The sequence below is a fragment of the Hippopotamus amphibius genome, chromosome 1 (assembly GCF_030028045.1).
Source record: "Hippopotamus amphibius kiboko isolate mHipAmp2 chromosome 1, mHipAmp2.hap2, whole genome shotgun sequence".
Lineage (NCBI taxonomy): Eukaryota > Metazoa > Chordata > Mammalia > Artiodactyla > Hippopotamidae > Hippopotamus > Hippopotamus amphibius.
In genome coordinates, this window is record NC_080186.1 from 148747335 (window position 1) to 148767210 (window position 19876).

Sequence of the window (19876 nt, forward strand, 5' to 3'; positions counted from 1 at the left end):
TAGTTGCTTCACACCATGTGGGATCTTCCAGGACCAGGGATCGAACCTGTGTCCCCTGCATTGTCAGGCAGATTCTTAACCACTGTGCCGCCAGGGAAGTCTTAATAACATAGTTTTTGTCTTTCTCTGTTGGACTTATTTCACTCAGCATAATACCCTCTAGGTCCATACATGTTGCAATGCAAACATTTTTTGATCAGCCCTTAGCAGTAAAAGTTTTTTGAGCACTTAGACCCAATATGTGTATATTTGAATGTATATAAATTATGCACATGTACTACCATAATAATATATTATTTACATTCTAAAGTATATCCTAAAAAATAACTTTTTGAAGAATGAGATAAATGACTATAAGTGAAAGTTTCATTTTTTTCCTCCTGCACTCTACTTTTTTGTGAACTTGTTGAGGTGCTTGTATCCCACTTGGATTCAGATCCATCCCTTGATCCCAAATAATTTAGAGCTTAGCTGGGAAAACAAAATGCCCTCCTAAGAGTCAGATTTTAGTAGGATGTGATTAGGAGTTGTTTAGATGAGTTATATAGGTCACAGTTGTATCATTTAGTGAGATCAGCTTTTCCCAAGCTATGTTATATCTGAGGTCACTAAACCATTTGAATTCTCTGCCTTGAATGCCAAGAGAGGACAAAAGGATAGCAGATGGAGAGAGAAGAACCGAGACAGATTTTTTTTTTTTCTAAAGGTTTTGGGGAGAAAGCAGGTATGAAGCAGTAATAATTTGCCCTGGTAACTATGAACTGGTGACTAAGAAATACTCATATAGATTGTAAGTGCTAAGAGATTTCTGTCTACAAGCATTCTCTCTATAGTCTTAGGTACAAAGAAAACTTGGACTGGGCTTCAAAGAGGAGATTGGATAGGATTTAAATGAATAGAGAGGAAAAGAGCCATTTCTTGTCATTTGTTTGGATGTGCTAATTGTTTTTGATCTTGACTCACCTATTGGCTTGCATGTTTCTCGGGTGTTAAGTATTCCATGTTCCACATCATCACTCTTCAAGCTTATTCCAACTTCCTTACCATCCTTCCAACATTGTAGAATCCTTTTTTCTCTTACTTTCTTATTATCTACCATTATTCTTATCTGGATCCTGGATTATTGCCTCAGGCTTCCTGCCTCCTTTCATGTTTCCCTTTTCATTACGTTCCCACCCAGGAGCTAAAGTGATCTTTCTAAAATTTTAATTGGACTGACCTGTCTCTGTTTAAAACTATTTAGTAGCTCCTCATTTCTTAATAAAAAGTTTGAATTCTTCACCATGGTTTATAATGCCCTTGATTACCTGGATCCTGCTTACTTTCCTAGCTTCATTCTACTCCTCTTCTCTTTCTTCCATTAGGACGCTCCCAACCATATTAAACTTCTTGCCGTGCTTTCTTTCACCTCTGGATCTTTGTACTTGTTTTCTCTGCCTGAAGCCCTTCCATTCTCCTGGCTAACTTGTATTTGTTTTTTACGTCCCAACTTAAATTCCATTTCTTTGGAAGCAAGTGTGTAGTACCCACTTAGTACTCTGCCTTCATCAGTTCTCCATTCATACTTCTAGGATGTAATACAAAGAGCACAGGCTATGGACTGGGGGTGGGAAGGCCAAGGTTTGCCTCCTAATTTGCTATGAGATTTGGGGGATATAAATTAACCTTGTCAGGCCCTAGTTTGTTCATCTGTAAAATGGGGTAATAAGAATTCATCAATAAAATATACATAGAGGGGGGCTTCCTAGGTGGCGCAGTGGTTGAGAATCCGCCTGCCAATGCAGAGGACACGGGTTCGATCCCTGCTCCAGGAAGATCCCACATGCCACGGAGCAACTAAGCCCGTGTGCCAAAAAAAAAAAAAAAAAAAAAAAAAAAATATACATAGAGGGATTCTGTAAGCAATAAAGCACCTTGCACATATAATTTGCTTCTGCTGTTATTACTACTACTGCTGCCACTATCATTCCTCTTCTTTCACCCTTCAGTGATCCTCACCAGTCTTTCTGCGGTGTTTTACATGGGACTTGTTTTTCTAGGGGATGAAGACTTTACCAAAGAGATAACAGAGCTATTTTCCCAGCTGCATGTCTCCTCCAAACCAGAGAAACTTGCCAGGGTAAGTTTTTCCTTCTTGGTGATTTCTAATTTTTTACATATATATATTTAGTGGATAAATAATGTAAGGTTGTAAATTCCTGGCAAGGATGTCACCAAAACCAAGGTGAGGTTCTGAGTTCCATACCTCCTGTCTGCCTCTAGGCCTTGCAGGTTAGCATGCTAAACTCAAACTGCACCCCCTTACCCCCAGCCCCCCAGTATATCTGCCATCCTCACCTGCTTTCATTTGGAATGCTTTGCTTGTCTGAAAGCTTAAATTAGGCCATAGTGTTGGTCATTTAAAGTTGGCAGCACTTACCACCCATCATGATACCGATGGGCTAGTTCTCTATTGAGGTCTCACTGTTCTCAGGGCTCTGAGTGGTTCGGAGATGATGGGATGTGGTGCTTGCCTTTAGGTAGCTGGAGGTTTCCAGTAACTCAGATAATGACCATTTAGCTCGTGGAAATGAGAGACTCCATGGCCTGGGCCTTGGTCTTTAGTGGTGATGCCTGAGCTGTCTTTGCACATCTGGAGCATGGAGGGACTTCAGTCAAAGCTCAGAGTGGGCCGGGGAGACTGTTTCCAGAGTTGTACCCGCCTAGCTTATATGCCAGTGCCAGCTCTTGGGGCACTGTTCTCTGGGTCTTGGGCTGCTTGCTGCCTCTTCACCCTCTTCTCCTAATCTTGAGAAACACCTTAGGATCAGTTAGCAGCAGGCACACATTGCTTCCTGGCCAGGGAGAGCTGATAGCCATTGTATAGTTATCTGAGTCACCTCTTGCCGTACCCCAGGGTAAGGAATATGATGCTTGAGGGAAGTTATCCAGCTCTCCCATGCCCACTAAAAATGCTGCATTCTCCAAGAAAGCTTTTCAGAAGTTTGTCTCAGCACCTCGCCTCCCGCATCGTCTGTAGCACCTTAGCTACAGCATTTTCTAGCTCGTATCATAGTGTTTTTTGTTTTGGAAGTAATATCAAACTTAGAAAAAAGTTGCAAGTATAGTACAAACAACATTCATATAGCTTTTATGCAGGTGCACCTGCTGTTAACATTTTACTTCATTTGCTTCATCATTTGTGCTTGCAAACAAATGTGTTCTCTCTTTCCCTCTTCCTATCCTTTCCTTTCCACCTCCCCCCCCAACCAAGTTATTACTATTATTGGGACTCCGGTGGCGCCCCCTATAGCCATATTGTGTGGCATATAGGGTCTTTAATTCCCCAACCAGGGATAGAACCCATCCCGCCTCAACAGTGGACCGCCAGGGAAGTCCCTGGGACTCTTTTTCGAGAATAAATGATAAGCATTATAGCCCTGTACTCCTAAATACTTCAGTATGTATCTTGTGAGAATATGGATATTCCCTTCCGTAACCTCACTCATTATCAACTGCAGTAAACTTAACATTGATACTTTATTTAATCTGTTGTCCACATTCCAGTTTTGTCAACTGACCTGATAATGTCCTTTATATCCAATTTTTTTCCTCTAATGTTGGACCCAGTACATGATCGTGAATTGTATTTAGTTGTCATGTACTTTGTCTCTTTTAATCTGTATTTGTTTTGTTTTGTGTTTTTGTTTGTTTGTTGTAGTCTCTTTTAATCTAGAATAGTTCCTTGGCCTTTCTTTGTCTTTTATGATTTTGACATTTTGAGAAATATAAGCCACTTCCCTCTTTATAAAAGTAGAGTATTCCTCATTAAGGGTTGTCTGATGTTTTCTCATGATTAAAGTCAGGTTATGCATTCTCAGCCAAAAGATCTCATAAGTGATGTTGTATCCTGTACAAAGTATCATATCTAGAGGCACATGATGTCCATCTTCCCCTTATTGGTGATGCGTTGTCTGATTTCTCACTGTATAGTTATGATTTTGTTCCTGTGCTTCTAATGATGGGGAGACATTTTAAGACCATACAAATATCCAACTCCTCATAACTTAGCATCCTAGATTTAGCAACTATTCTTGCTTCTTGTTGCACCAGTCTTTACTGTGATGGTTACAAAATGATGATTTGTTTCAACCCCAGTACATGCTCCATATTTACCAGTTGGCTCTTGGCATTCTACTTAGAGTTAAGAGCTCTCCCTTTTCCCTTATCTCTTTATTATCTGTTTGTTATTGGTATGGTCTCATGGGTTTCTATTTTTTCCCCATTGGTTTGTAATTCATTACTGTCCTTAATTATTTTAGTGTTCAAATTGTCCTTCAAGCTGATTCCTGTGTGACACACCCCCGTTATTTTCTGAGTATTTCCTTATTTTCTGGCATAACAAGATCTTATACCTTGCATATTTCTCCCCAGAATCAACCTTTTCTTCAAGGAGCCATGGTTCCTTTTTGATATTACAGGCCAAAACCTGGATGCTAGGTGTGCTCATTGCTTGGGTTGTCTTTGCTTCTAGGCCCTGTTGGCCTAGGAAATGTATTCAGGTACACAGACATGCACCTATATGTGTAATTTGTGTGTGTGTGTATACATATATATGCTCACATACATATTTTAGAGATCATGAGTTCATACTGGTAAGTCCAGTTTCAGTCCATTCTTACAGGTTCTTCCTTGCCTCTCCCCATTATACATTTGTACTTTTCTTTCGTAGTAAGAACTCTGTCTCCCAACAGCATTACTGCATTTCCTAATTTCCTCAATCCTGTAATGCCTCTGAAATGTTTGCATTGCTTTGCCCATAATACTATAAAACAAACCTACAAAACAAATTTATGATTTATTTACGGTCTCCCCATGTTAATTTAATTTCATCTTTGAATGTATAGAGTATTAACGTGTTTTCAAAAGCCAAAACTGTACAAAAATTATACTCAGGAGTGTCACTTCCTCTCAATTCCCATCCACTCCAATCTCCCCTCTCCTTTTAGGTATTAAACTTTCTTGTTTTCTAGCATATCCTTCCTGTGTTTCTTTTTTAGATAGGCAGATATATTTTATTTTTTTAAAGATTATTTTATTTATTTATTTAGTCTGTGTTGGATCTTCATTGCTGTGTGTGGGCTGTCTCTAGCTGCGGTGAGCGAGGGCTGCTCTTTATTTTGGTGCGTGGGTTTCTAAATGTGGTGGCTTCTCTTTTTTGGAGCATGAGCTCTAAGCGCTCGGGCTTCAGTAGTTGCAGCTCATGGGCTTAGTAGTTGCGGCACGCAAGCTATAGAGAGCAGACTCAGTAGTTGTGGCACACGGGCTTAGGTGCTCTGTGGCATGTGGGATCTTCCTGGAGCAGGGATCGAACCTGTGCCCCCTGCACTGGCAGGTGGATTCTTTTTTTTTTTTAAAATAAGTATTGTTTTATTATTATTTGGACCTATGCCCAGTTTCCTACCCCTCCCCCCAGCGGCAGGCGGATTCTTAACCACTGTGCTACCAGGGAAGTCCCAGCAGATATACTTTAAAGATAAGCAGATATATTTTCTTATCTCCTTATGTAAAAGTTAACGTACTATTGATATATGTATTCCTTAACACCTTATTCACTTAACTGTGTGCAAATGTATTTTCATAAAATTATCATTGGTTTTGTTTGTTTTTAAATGTGTATATCTTAGCTTCCATCCTAAAACTTAAATTTCTTCAAGGCTGGATTGGTGCTTTATCCATTCTTAAAATCCCAGCTCTGCCATCATTTACTTTTTGTGTGGTCTTAAGCAAGTTGCTTAATCTCTCTGTGCCTCAGCTTCTCTATCTGTGAGGTAGGGATAATGTAGGGTTCCTGTGAGGATTTAATGTGTTAATACACACAGAGCTCTTAAAAGTACCTGGACCTTAGTAAGTGCTCACTGTTTATGTTCCTAAAGAAGCTAGCTCAGTGTGTTATACATTTCGATGTTCAATAACATTATATACAATAAACCTTTATTTTGCTAGGTGCCAGGGAAAACAGTAATGAAAGAGACATAGTTTCTCTGCTGAAATAGATAATAATAATAAATAAATTATTTTTTAAAAGTAACCCCTTATCTATCTGGTAGTCCTAGTCATTCTCTGAAAGCAATCTTCATATTATTTATATTTTGGGTGCTGAGACTTAAGGTGTAGAATGATTAAAGAACGGGGCCTGATTATTTCCAAGAATTTATATGACAGTATGTATGATGCAGGGGAAAAGCAATGAAACAAAAATCTGAGAACACTGTTCTGATTCTTATTCTGACCCTCACATGTGATGTGGGCAAATCCCATTCCTTCTGCAGGCCTCATTTTTTTTAGCTGGAAAAAAAATAAGTTGTTGGAGAAGCTAAGCTCAAACATGCCTTTTAATTCCTAAGTCTCTAGATCTCATCAGTGAGACGTTTCCAGACTGAATTCTGGGTGTGGAGGGTGGCTAGCTTTGGTATTTTTTGAAAGGGATGATAAATTACATTGAGTTGGCACAATAGATTATAATAACTTCACTTAAAGTATTTATTACTAAAGAGGTTATTTTGAATATGTTTTATGCCTACTAAATTATCTCTAAGTATGTTAAATTTATAGTATCAGATTTCTTTTTGTTTTATGTGGCCTTATCTCTTTCCATTTTTCTTTCTTTTTTCCATCTCACATAAATCAATGTGTGTTTTTTTCTCTCATTTTATCTCTTCAAAGAAATTGTAGAGAATCTCACATGTGTTTAGACTGTTAATCAACTGTTAGCTATTCTTAACAGCCTCATCTCTCACTATTCTCTTCTATATAAATCTCACTGCTCCAACCTCATCTTTCTCATGTGTCTCCCATATTGGCCTTTGTTCTGTTTCTTGAATATACCAGATTTCCCTCTGCTTATATCTCTCATTGTCTAAATATTTTACATGGCTGACACCTCTTAAATTTCAGATTTCAACTCAGATATCGCTCTCAGAGACTTCCTGCCCACCCAAACTGAATCTGTTTTCTACTCACTCAGTTGACACTCTGCATCACTCCATTTTATTTTCTTCATGCATTTATTTGTTTGCTTGTTAATTGTCCTTTGGTAGTAAAGTAAAGAAGATCAGGGCCATAGTTTGTATTAGTCACCACTGTATTCCCAACACCTAGGACAGTGTGTGATACATATTTATAACGAATGAATAAATTAATAAATGTATCCTATTATCTGGTTTTGGCAGTTATCTCTCAGTTTTCTCAGTGCAGTTTGTGTTTTCTTGCTTCCAATCATTTATACAATTAATTCTTTTTTTTAACTTGGGAGGTTAATGCATAAGTAGTAGGAAGGTTATAGATCAGAGTCAGATTATTCAGGGACTTTGTGGGAAGCCCTGTGTTACAGGGGAAAGAACCTTGAAGTGAATGTCTGGATACATAGGTTCTGCTCTAGCTCATTCATGTTGTGCTTTTGCGTGTAGCCCCACTTATTGATCCTTAAAGACTCAGCCCCAATACTATGTCTGTAATAAATAAAGCCCGTGATTATCTCAGTTTTCAGTTGGAATGACTCTCGAGATCTCTGAATTCCTATTGCCTGGTTACAGCTCTGAACATGTTCTGTCTATATAAAGTTACTCATGTGGGTGACTTCATTTAATGACAGTAAACATTTCCTTAGAAACCAGGACTCTTCTCAGTTGCAAGTGACAGGAAGTCAAGTCAGACTGGCTTAAGAAAAGGCACATTTATTAGCTCAAGAAACTAGAAAACTAAGGGGCAGCACGGTTTCAGGCATGACTCTCCTCCCAGGAACTTGCCCCCTCTCCATCTCTTGACTCTGCTCTCTTCTGTTCATTCTTAGGGATGCTTTTCTACATGATGGTAAGATGACCACTGGCAACTTCAGGAGACTTTTTCCAGTTGAGTAGCTCCAACAGAAAGAGGACTTCCCTTTCCCAGTAATTTTATGAGATGTCCTGAGGCTCATGCCCATTGACCTGGCTTGGGTGACTTTTCCATCCATGAGTTAATCCCCCTGTATAGGCAGGGGGATTAATTTCCTAGTAGCTAAACCTGAATCATTTGCCAGCCCTTGAAGTCAGAGGATGAAAGTAACCCCACCCAAACCACATGGACTGAGAAAAATCTGGAACTTAGTACCAAAAGAAAGGCGATATACTTGCTGGCTAGGTAAAAAACAGTAAATTTCTCTCTACACTATAGAGAAAATCTGGGTGCAGTAATCCGAATAAGATACTACCACTGTCACATAATAATGTAGTTTATTTAGGAGATAGACACATAGTTAATTTCAGTGTATTTTGGTAAGTATTAAGTTGAAGGGGTACTTAGGGGACTGTGGAGTACAGAAAAGGGTTGTTGAGGTGCCCAGTCTCCTGGGATGCCTTTGAAAGTTACTTGGAGCAAACAATGTTTGGGTGGAGGATTAAAAGAAAATTGAGTTGCCTTGATTTAGGAAAAAAAAATTGGAAAGATACTCTGGCCTAAGGGAACAAAGAGCAGGTACATGATAGGTCATTATTATCAGGCCATAAAGTGGGAAGTGGTAAGAGATGAAGTTGGAGAAGTAGGTCATGGGCACTTTTTAGATCATGTCAAAGAGCATGATCTATTTGACGGGGAGCCATTGAAGAAAAGTGGAGTGATCAACTATGGGCTTAGGCAGATCACTGGTACCGTTATGGAAGACGGATTTAAGGTGAGCCATATCAGAAGCAAGGAGACCAGTCATATGTTGCCATAAAGTAGATTTGAACTCAAGTGTGGTAATAGAGAGGAAGAGGAGGGGCAAATTGGAGAAATACATAGGGTAAAATGAGACCATCTTCTTGATTGGAAAGGAAGAATCTAGGGTGGCTTGTGTATTTTGGCTTGGATGGCTGGTGGGTCTTCTAAAGCTCAAGGGAATAACAGAGGATGAAAAATTTAGGGGTAGGGAGAGAAAGGTGATGAATTTAAATTCTGTACATGTATGTGAGACAGGTTCCTATAGGGTGTCCTGATATGTGTGTCCAGCACAGAGCTGGAATATGTTGCTTTCAGGAGAAGTTAGTGCTGGAAATAAGGATTCAGGAGTCAGCAGCAGGTAGGCAATAGTTAAAATTACTGAAATAGGATTGATGGAGAGGGGATGGAGTAGGGTGAGATAAGTAGAGAGCCAAGGCTGCTATTCGGTTTGAGCAGTATTAACTAGGAAGGGGTATGGGGGACTTTCTAGAGTGATGGGAATGTTCTGTATCCTGATCTGGGTCACAATTACATAGGCATATACACATGTAACCTGTCATGCTCTGAAGATTTGTGCACTTTACTGTATGTAAGGTACACCTCAGTTTAAAAAAATCCTTTTAAAAAGAATTAGAGGGTTCGAGAGGGAATGAGTGGTCACAGATGCTAAATGTTGTATAGAGATCTAGAAGTTAAGTACTGAAGAGCTGGATGGTATGTTTGGGTAAGAACAAGAGCACTGTCTTCCATGATGCTAAAATGTTCCTGGCGCGTGCACTGTAATCTTGGTGAGCTGAATTGAGTTGCCAATGGACTATATAGTCATCCCTTGATATCCTCAGAGGTAACCTTGTTCCAGGGCCCCCTGTTGATACCAAAATTGAGAGATGCGCAAGTCCCTGATATAAAATGGTGTGGTATTTGCATATGTATATCCTCTGGAATATGTTAAATCATCTCTTGATTACTTATAATACCTAATATAGTGTAAATGCTGTACAAATAGTTGTAAATACAATGTAAATACTAACATTTTTAATCTGTGGTTGGTTGAATCTGAAGATTGTGGAACCTGTATATATGGAGGGCTGACTATAATCTTTCTGTTATATAGGCAAGACATACAGCCTATGAATGGATTAGGACATCTCTGGCTAAACAATTAGAAGAAAAGGAAGAAGGACAAAAACAATTGGAAGCAGAAAAAATGGAGCAAATCAATAACAATTCAATAGAGGTAATGAAAACAACTAAGGCTTTTTTTATTTTTTTTCAATTTGAGGTGTGAGTATCACAATTAGGGACCTAAGCACCTTCTGTTTTGTTGTACTGCTATCCATAATTTCTACCTTGTGATCCAGCAATCTTAGTTCCAGACTGTAGGATGCAAGGAGTGAAGAAAAAGAGACAAAGGGTGCATGCATGTGGCATCATGAGAAGGGTCCCAGAAGCTGCCACATGACACTTTTTAGTCAACTCTTTTGGCTAACACTTAGTGACATGGTCACATGTGACTTCAGGGGAGCCTCTATTTTTACAGCTGTGAGCCCAGTTGTGAAATTATATAACTACTGTGGAAGAAGAGGAGGTTTATTGAAGGGCAGCTGTTAGTCTCTGTTGCTTTCAAAATAATTGAATACTTCAACATGGGAGAAGTAGGGTGGTGTCATTTCCTCTTGTATAAAAAAACCAGTGCTCATTTTGTTATTCTTTGCTTTGTTTTTCCATCCAGGATATCCATGCATTTGCAATCCGGAGCCTAGCGGAATTGACTGCCTGCTCAATTGAACTGTTTCACAAAACAGCCGCTCTGGTTCTGCATGGCAGGAAGCAGGAAGTAACAGCCATAGAAAGGAGCAGAACCCTTTCCCAGTAAGTGTAATGAGTATCCTTCTAAATGATGCAATTTGCTGAAAGAGTTTTTTTTTAATTTTTAAAATAATAATTAATTTATGGCTGTGTTGGATCTTTGTTGCTGTGCGAGGGCTTTCCTTAGTTGTGGCGAGTGGGGGCTACTCTTTGCTGTGGTGCGCAGGCTTCTCATTGATGGCTTCTCTTGTTGCAGAGCTTGGGCATAGGTGCATGGGCTTCAATAGTTGCGGCCTATGGGCTCAGTAGTTGTGGCTCACGGGCCCTAGAGTGCAGGCTCAGTAGTTGTGGTGCAGGAGCTTAGTTGCTTTGCAGCATGTGGGATCTTCCTGGACCAGGGCTTGAACCTATGTCCCCTGCATTGGCAGGTGGATTCTTAACCACTGTGCCACCAGGGAAGTCCCTGAAAGAGTTTCTCAGTTTCTTGCCAAAGTTTTAGAAACTTTTCTCTCGATAAGATTCTATTCACATTGCACATTCACATCTTAGAGGTTTGTTCATTTGGGTTTTAGTTAATAAGTAGCCAAGGGTGTTGTTTATTTTCATTGAGCCATAAATCTACTTTATAACTCTGCCCTTTTTTATTAACCAACTCATACTCTGGAATTTCTTTTCAGATTATTGACCTTAATAGAAATAGAAATTTTGCATACGTGAAAACAGAAAGTAGTTCTAAGAACCTCAGTTCTTAATAACATTTGTTAGTTATTGAGTGCTAATTATATGCCAGGTACCATGCTAAGGGATTTACATGTATCATTTCTAATCTCTAAAACAACCCTCAAGGTAAGTGATCAGTCCAGCTTTAAAAATGAGGAAATACAGACATAAGAGAAGTTAAGTAAATTATGACCAGACTAGGATTTAAACCTAAGTTTCAAACCTTTTTTTTTTCACTATATTGCTGATTTTGAACAAAAATTTCAAAAATGATAGAATGTAGGTAGGCACAGGAGAAAAAAAAACCCTACTGTTTTCTAAATAAATCTCCTAATTAAATAATGAGAATTTGCATTGGAGAAAAAAACATGAGTGAGAGTGTCTAGTGTGTTAGGATTGGAAGGGACCCTTGGTGTTCTGTGGGCCTCTTCTTCACCTACAATTTCACTGCTCCTCTACAACATCCCATAAGAAGGGGCCTAGTTTTGTCTTAAATATCTTTAGAATGAGGGATTCACAATCCCAAAGCAGCCTATTCTTTGGAAAAGTATCTATTTCCACTGCTTGGAATGCTCTTCCAGTCATGGCTCTTTCCTTCACTGAATTCAGGTTTCTACTTCTTAGAGGGTATTTTTTTACCACCAATCTAATACTATCCTCTACCATTTTCTCATTCTTTTTTTCTCTAATTCGCTATCACATAGATCAGTTTAACCTCCTCAAGGATAGGATTTTTTATTTTATTTTAAAATTTAATTTATTTTTTTTAATTAAAAAAAGTTTTATACAATTTTTAAAGGTTACCTTCCATAGACAGTTACTACAAAATATTGGCTGTAGTCCCCATGTTGTACAATACATCCTTGAGCCTGTCTTGCACCCAGTAGTTTGTACTTCCCACTTCCCCACCCCATGTTGCCTGCCCCTCCCCTCTCCCCACTAGTAACCACTAGTTTGTTTTCCATATCTGTGAGTCTGCTTCTTTTTTGGTATATTCACTAGTTCGTTGTATTTTTTAGATTCCACATATAAATGATATCGTATAGTATTTGTCTTTCTCTGTCTGACTTACTTTACTTAGCATAATGTCCTCCAAGTCCATCCGCGTTGCTGCAAACAGCAAAATTTTGTTCTTTTCTATGGCCGACTAGTATTCCGCTGTGTATATATGCCACATCTTTATCCATTCATCTGTTGATGGACACTTAGGTTACTTCCGTATCTTGGCAATTGTGAATAATGCTGCTGTGAACATTTGGGGTGCATGTATCTTTTCAAATTAGTGTTTTTGTTTTTTTGATACATACCCAGGACTGGAATTGCTGGGTCATAAGGTACTTCTGTTTTTAGTTTTTTGAGAAATCTCCATACAATTTTCCACAATGGCTGCACTAATTTACATTTTCACCAACAGTGTATGAGGGTTCCCTTTTTTTCACATCCTAACCAACATTTGTTCTTTTTGTTCTTTTTTTTTAATAAATTTATTTATTTATTTATTATTTTATTGGCTGTGTTGGGTCTTTTTTTGCTGTGCGCAGGCTTTCTTCTTAGTTGTGAGTGGGGGCTACTCTTCGTTGCAGTGCGCGGGCTCCTCATTGCCGTGGCTTCTCTTGTTGCGCAGCACAGGCTCTAGGCACGTGGGCTTCAGTAGTTGCAGCACATGGGCTCAATAGTTGTGGCTCACGGGCTCTAAAGCGCAAGCTCAATAGTTGTGGCGCACAGGCTTAGTTGCTCCGTGGCATGTGGGATCTTCCTGGAGCACGGATCAAACCCGTGTCCCCTGCATTGGCAGGTGGATTCTCAACCACTGCGCCACCTAGGAAGCCCCTATTTTTGTTCTTTTTGATGATAGCCTTCTGACAGGTATGAGGTGATATACCATTGTATGTTTTTTTTTTGTTGTTGTTGTTTTAATTTTTATTGGTGTATAGTTGATTTACAATGTTGTGCTAGTTTCAGGTGTACAGCAAAGTGAAGCAGTTATACCTATATCAACTCTTTTTTTTTTTTTTTTTAATATTCTTCTCCTGTGTAGGCCATTACAGACTATTGAGTAGAGTTCCCTGTGCTATACAGCAGGTTATTATTAGTTATCTATTTTATATATAGCAGTGTGTATACGTCAGTCCCAGTCTCCCAGTTTATCCCTCCACCCTTCCTCGCTTTATCCCCTGGTAACCATAAGTTTGTTTTCTACATCTGTGACTCTACTTCTGTTTTGTAAATAACTTCACTTATACCCTCTTTTTTTTAAGATTCCACATTTAAGCGATATCATATGATATTTGTTTTTCTGTGTCTGACTTACTTCACTCAATATGACAATCTCTAGGTTGCTGTCTCATTGTGGTTTTAGTTTGCATTTCCCTGATACATTTTTGAATTCTTTACTTGCTTTATTTTCTTAGCTCATATCACCATCTAGTGCATACTATGTATATAAATATATGTATACGTTTATGTGTCTGTGTGTAAATATATACACATATAACTATAAACATATACAAACATCCATCTCTTTCTATATTTATAGTCTCCTACTCAATCAGCAAGTAAGTTAGTATTCATGAAAACTGATGCTTTGCTTGTTTACTAATAAATCCCCGGTGCTCAGGAGTACCTGATAGACAGAAGCCTTTCAGTATGTATTTGTTGAATGAATAAATGAATGAATGAATCAATATTTAATTTAACTATATTTCTAAATGGAATGTAGGATCTTTTAAGTACTACCTTGTCTCCTTAAAATGTATCTTAGTTATTTCCTTTGATTTAATTTGAAAGCATAGTATTCTGTGGAGAATTTTATAGAAAATGTTTCTCTAAGGACTATACCTTCTCTTCCTATAGCATGGGCCCCCAAATATGTAGTTGATTTAGGTGTGTTTACTTGCTTTAAAAACTGCCTTCTTTCACATTTAGTACCAGGAGTGATTTGTTTTCTTCTGATAGTAGCTTTATAAAAAAAAGAGGAAAAAAAAAAGAACTCTCCTTTTTCTCCTTTTTTCTAGGATGACAGTTGTGTTGTGTAAAGAGCTGTCTTCTCTGTCTAAAGAGTTCACCACCTGCCTAACAACTGCTGGGGTAAGAATTCAAGACTTTCATTGGGCTAATGTCTGTTTTGTTTTGTTTTTAGAATAGCTTTATTAAGATATAGTTTACATATCATAAAATTTGCCCATTTAAGTGTATGTTTCAATGGTTTTTAATATATTTACAGAGCCATGTGGTAGTCACCATTATCTAATTTTAGATTGTTTTCATCATCTCCCAGAAAACCTTATACCGTTAGCAGTCACTTACCATTCCCTTCCCCTCCACATTCTTCTAGCCTTAAGCAACACTAATCTATTTTCTGCCTATAGATTTGCCTATTCTAGACATTTAATATAAATGGGATCATACAATATTGTGGTATTTTGTGTCTGGTTTCTTTCACTTAGCATTATGTTTTTTAGGTTCATCCACACTGTATCAGTTTTTCCTTTTATTACCAAATAACATTCTATTTTATGGATATAAACCACATTTATCTATTCATCAGTTGGTAGACATTCAGATTATTTACTGTTTTTGGTTGTAATGAATAATGTTACTATGAACATGCATGTATGTTTTTATTTCTCTTGGGTGGATAGCTAGGAGTAGATTTCTGGGTCACGTGGGTCATACAGACCATTAAGGAACTGTCAGACTGTTTTTCAAAGTAGTCGCACCATTTTACATCCCTGCCAGCAATGTATGAGGGTTCTAGTTTCTCTACGTCCTTGTCAACACTTGCTATTATCTGTTTTTTTGTTTTTGTTTTTTAAAATTTTACCAGACCTAGTAGGTATGAAGTGTCATCTCATTATGGGTTTTATTTGTATTTCGCTGATGGCTAATGATGGTGAGAATCTTTTCATGCTTGTTAGCCATTTGTGTGTCTTCTTTAGAGAGATGTCTTTGTGAGTCCTTTGCCTATTTTTAAATTAAGTTTTTTATTATTATTTCATAAATTGGGTTATTTTATTATTTATTCTGATTTTAATTATGTCTTTTTATTATTTGCTATTTATTATTGAGTTATAGAAGTTCTTTATTTTCTCTGGATACAAGTTCCTTACCAGGTATATGATATGCACATATTTTCTTCCAGTCCATAGGTTGTCCTTTCACTTTCTTGATAGTGAATAGTGATAGAGTCCAGCTTGTCAATATTCTCTTTTATCACTAGTTCTTTTGGTATTGTATCTAAAGAATCATTGCCTCACCCAGGATCATGAGGATTTACTCATGTTTTTTTCTAAGAGTTTTATGTTGCAGCTCTTATGTTTATGTCTGTTATCTGTTTTGAATTAATTTTTGTGTACGGTGTGAGGTAAGGGCCCAACTTTATTTTTTGCATGTGAGTATCCAGTTGTCCCAGCACCACTTGTTGAAAAATTTCCCTTGAATTGTGTTGGCCCTTTTTGTCTAAAATCAGTCGACCATAGACATAGGGATTTGTTTCTGGACTCTTATTTCTGTTCTTTTGATCTGTGTGTATCCTTATGCAAGTGCCATACTGTCTTGATTACTGTAGCTTTGTAGTAAGTTTTGAAATCATTAAGTATAGGTCTTCAAACTTTGTTCTTCTTTTTCAAGATTTTTTTGTTTGGGATCCTATGCATTTTCATATGAATTTTAGAATCAGTTTATCTATGTCTAACTGAATTTTGCAACTCATTTTTGTTCTTTTTTATACAGTCTTCAGTATATTTTGTACTGCTCTCTCAAGACCTGTACTGAGAATGTAGACCTTGATAAGATAGAAATCCCAAAGTTGAACTCTAGTTTTAAGGGACAGTGCCTTACTTAGACTATGGCAACTCTCATATTTTGCAGTTGCCAGCCAGTAGGAGAGTTGTAGTTAAAGTTTTTCTGTTTTGTTTTGTTTTAAGGAATTGTGAAAATTTATTGAAGGTGTGTGAACTATGGAAGATGATTCAGACATGTGTAATCATGAATTGTGATAAAATCAAGGGCGTTTAAAATGGACAAATAGAAATCACTTTGTAGTAAACCAAGCTCATACATACAGAGAACAGACGGGTGGTTGCCAGAGGCAAGGGTGGGGGCTGGGTGAAATGGGTGAAGGGGGTCAAAAGGTACAAACTTTCTGTTATAAATAATGTACAGCACTGGGGATGTCATGTTCAGCATGATGTGTATAGTTAATAATACTGTATTGCATATTTGAAAGTTGCTAAGAGAGTAGGTCTTAAAAGTTGTCATCACCAGAAAAAACTTATTAGTGGTGGATTTTGACTAGTCTTATTGTCATCATTTTGCCATGTATACAGATAGCAAATCATTATATTGTACGTCTGCAGTTAGTACAGTGTTGTGTGTCAATAGTACCTCAATAAAAAAAAAATCAGCTTGTACTAAGTGTAAGTGTCAGTGTGGCAGGAAAGTTATTCTGGGCCCTTATATTTATTTTAGTTAAGAGCATGGCCCAAATTAATTTTTCTCACTTTGAGTTTAGATTTTTTTCTGTAAGGGATAATTCTGTGAGATAGCTTCTCTTTTCCTCTTAGTATTTTCTTTAAAAGAGGTTCTGGGTTTCCTGAAGTTAATCTTCTGAGGCTAAATTTTCCCATGTGCTCCTAAGGATACTTTAACCCAGCAATGACTATCTCTAAGGTGCTAACACATGCGAGTATTAAATTTGCTATGTTTTCCAAACAGCCCATCTTAAAAACCAGTTGAGTATTTTGAGCACATGTTCTGCATCTGTACATTTTGTTTTAAAAATTTTCTAAATTTTTTGTGGTCAAATATACCATTTCTACCCCCGCTCCAAAATGAATTTACTTTTTAAAGTCAGTAAAAACTATATAGGAATATACTGTCAATTTGGATAGAAAGATAAAAAGAAGGAAATTTAAAGCCCTTCCTGAGTCTGATCCAGACTTTTTCTGTGCTTATATTAATATATGGGTGTGTTTCAAAGTGGGATCATACTTTACCTATTGTTTTTTTTAATGTTTGATGCTCTCCTAACACATTATCCTTTGTTCTAGGTCAAGGAAAAGGCAGATGTTCTTAATCCATTAATCACTGCAGTGTTTCTAGAGGTTAGTAGTACTAATTATTTTTTGTCTCTAACTTCTAGGGAGTTATGTATTAATAACTCTTCTTAAGTTTTTACTTTTTGGCTTTTATGTTTTTTCCACTAGTTTAGCTGTGTTGATGCAGATATGACCAAAATGGTATATATTTAATGCATATTTCCTGTTCATTAATTACAAACCATAAAGATGAAGGTGTCAGGTGAATTGCAGAGGAAGAAGCAGTAGGCTGTCATTAGTTATTACTACCTCTTTGTAATTAATGGACAATTCTCAGTAATGAAATATCTTCTGGAGATCAGCTGGTAAACACGAAGTGCTGAAAATTACAGGTAGGCTAGCACTGCTTCCTAAAGGACTAAGGTTTATGCAGAGGAGATTAGTTATGAAAACAAAACATTTTGTCATTTCCTTGCCCAGAAATTTGCTTTATAATGTCAAAAAGGTACCTGTGTTTACATAATCCTCATATGTTCATTAGATTTAAGGAAGTGGGTGGTTTAAGTCCATGGATGGATTATATTGCCTCCATGGGTGATGCTTTCTGGATTCCATGTTTGAAGAGCTCTATCTTGTACAGTTTATGTGGCTTAATACCAAAAAAGCAAATAACCCAATCCACAAATGGGCGGAAGACCTAAACAGACCTTTCTCCAAAGAAGACATACAGATGGCTAACAAACAGATGAAAAGATGCTCAACATCACTAATCACTAGAGAAATGCAAGTCAAAGCCACAATGAGGTATCACCTCACACCCGTCAGAGTGGCCATCATCAAAAAATCTAGAAACAATAAATGTTGGAGAGGGTGCAGAGAAAAGGGAACCCTCCTGCACTGTTGGTGGCAACGTAAATTGGTACAGCCACTACGGAAAACAGTATGGAGGTTCCTTAAAAAACTAAAAATAGAACTACCATATGATCCAGCAGTCCCACTCCTGGGCATATACCCAGAGAAAACCATAATTCAAAAAGAAACATGTACTACAATGTTCATTGCAGCACTATGTACAATAGCCAGGACATGGAAGCAGCCTAAATGCCCATTGACAGATGAATGGATAAAGAAGATGTGGCACATATATGCAATGGAATATTACTCAGCCATAAAAAGGAATGAAATTGAGTTATTTATAATGAGGTGGATGGACCTAGAGTCTGTCATACAGAGCAAAGTAAGCCAGAAAGAGAAAAACAAATACCGTATGCTAATGCATACATAAGGAATCTAAAAAAATGCTACTGATGAACTCAGTGACAGGGCAAGAATAGAGATGCAGATGTAGAGAACGGACTTGAGGACATGGGGTGGGGTGCGAAGGGGAAGCTGGGATGAAGTGAGAGAGTAGCATTGACATATATACACTACCAAATGTAAAATAGATAGCTCATGGGAAGCTGCTGCATAGCACACGGAGATCAAGTTGATGAAGGGTGATGACTTAGAGGGCTGAGTTAGGGAGGGTGGGAGGGAGTTGTGGGAGGGAGGGGATGGGGCATATGTGTATAAATACAGCTGATTCACTTTGTTGTACAGCAAAAGCTGGCACAACAGTGTAAAGCAATTATATTCCAATAAAGAGCATAAAAAAAAAAGAGCTCTATCTTGTAAATTAATTGTGCAAAATTTTAGATGTTTTATGATTTGTTTAAAACATATTTATCTAAATCTGAGGGGAGAAAATATATTTGATAATCAGGTTTTAAATATGAATTGAAAAAATATTTTTGCCACTAAACTGTTATTTCTTTAATTTTAGATTCGTTTAAAATTACCGATGAGGAAATGCCTTTCATTCCTTAATTGCATAGTTTTCCTTTAATAGGGAATTATTCTGATCACTTAAGCAATTAAAAAAAAGTAAGTTTATGATTTAGTAGATGGCAGAGTGTTAGAGATGAAAGAAGCTTGCAAAACGGGAGCCCAGTCCTGTCCTAGATCTCCCCTGATTTGCACTAGGACCATGGACCAGGCATTTACCTCTTGGCAGTCTTGTTATCTTTATACAAAATAAGAGATTTAACTAGATGTGCTCTGAGGTCTCTTTTGGCTGGAAAATTTGGTATCAAATGTCACACTGAAGTTTAAATAGGAGTACTTGCCATTGATAAATCAAAAAAGGTATATTCATGATATGGGTACTCTTTTGCTGTTTTGAGTTGGTTGTTCTTGCTTACAGATTTGAAACACTCTTGTCCTTGGAATTATACATTTTTATTTTAATGTAATGAACTTTGTTATTTTTCTGGAAAGTCAGAACTCGTCAGATACAAATGAAGTCTGACAAACTCTGAGCATAATGATTCCAACGTTTTCCTAAACATGTCTCTTGCACTAGACAGAAACATATCTATACTTTATCATCTTTAAAAGCAGTATTCCTTGTTTATATTTGTGAGCATCTGTTTTGTGTTCACTGATTATGTTGAGACCGTGCAAGAACAATCACAATGGACTAGAAATCCTATTGATGTAGGATTTATAGCCTTCTTAGATCCTCTTTGAGTAATTGACTAAAATGCTGTGAC

At 37.5% G+C, this 19876-nt stretch overlaps 1 protein-coding gene across 4 annotated transcripts in view; it reads left to right on the top strand.

Annotated features, from left to right (window-relative positions):
• Nucleotides 1-19876, top strand: part of FAM114A2 (family with sequence similarity 114 member A2) — a 39108-nt gene that overhangs the window by 12933 nt on the left and 6299 nt on the right. For 3 of the 4 annotated variants that reach the window (XM_057730343.1, XM_057730364.1, XM_057730354.1), the window contains exons 9-13: nt 1989-2119; nt 9833-9955; nt 10451-10590; nt 14262-14334; nt 17298-17351. In XM_057730343.1, the coding sequence (XP_057586326.1) occupies nt 1989-2119; nt 9833-9955; nt 10451-10590; nt 14262-14334; nt 17298-17351 (521 nt within the window). The remainder of the gene's footprint in view (nt 1-1988; nt 2120-9832; nt 9956-10450; nt 10591-14261; nt 14335-17297; nt 17352-19876) is intronic. The other variant, XM_057730373.1, reaches the window with a different exon arrangement.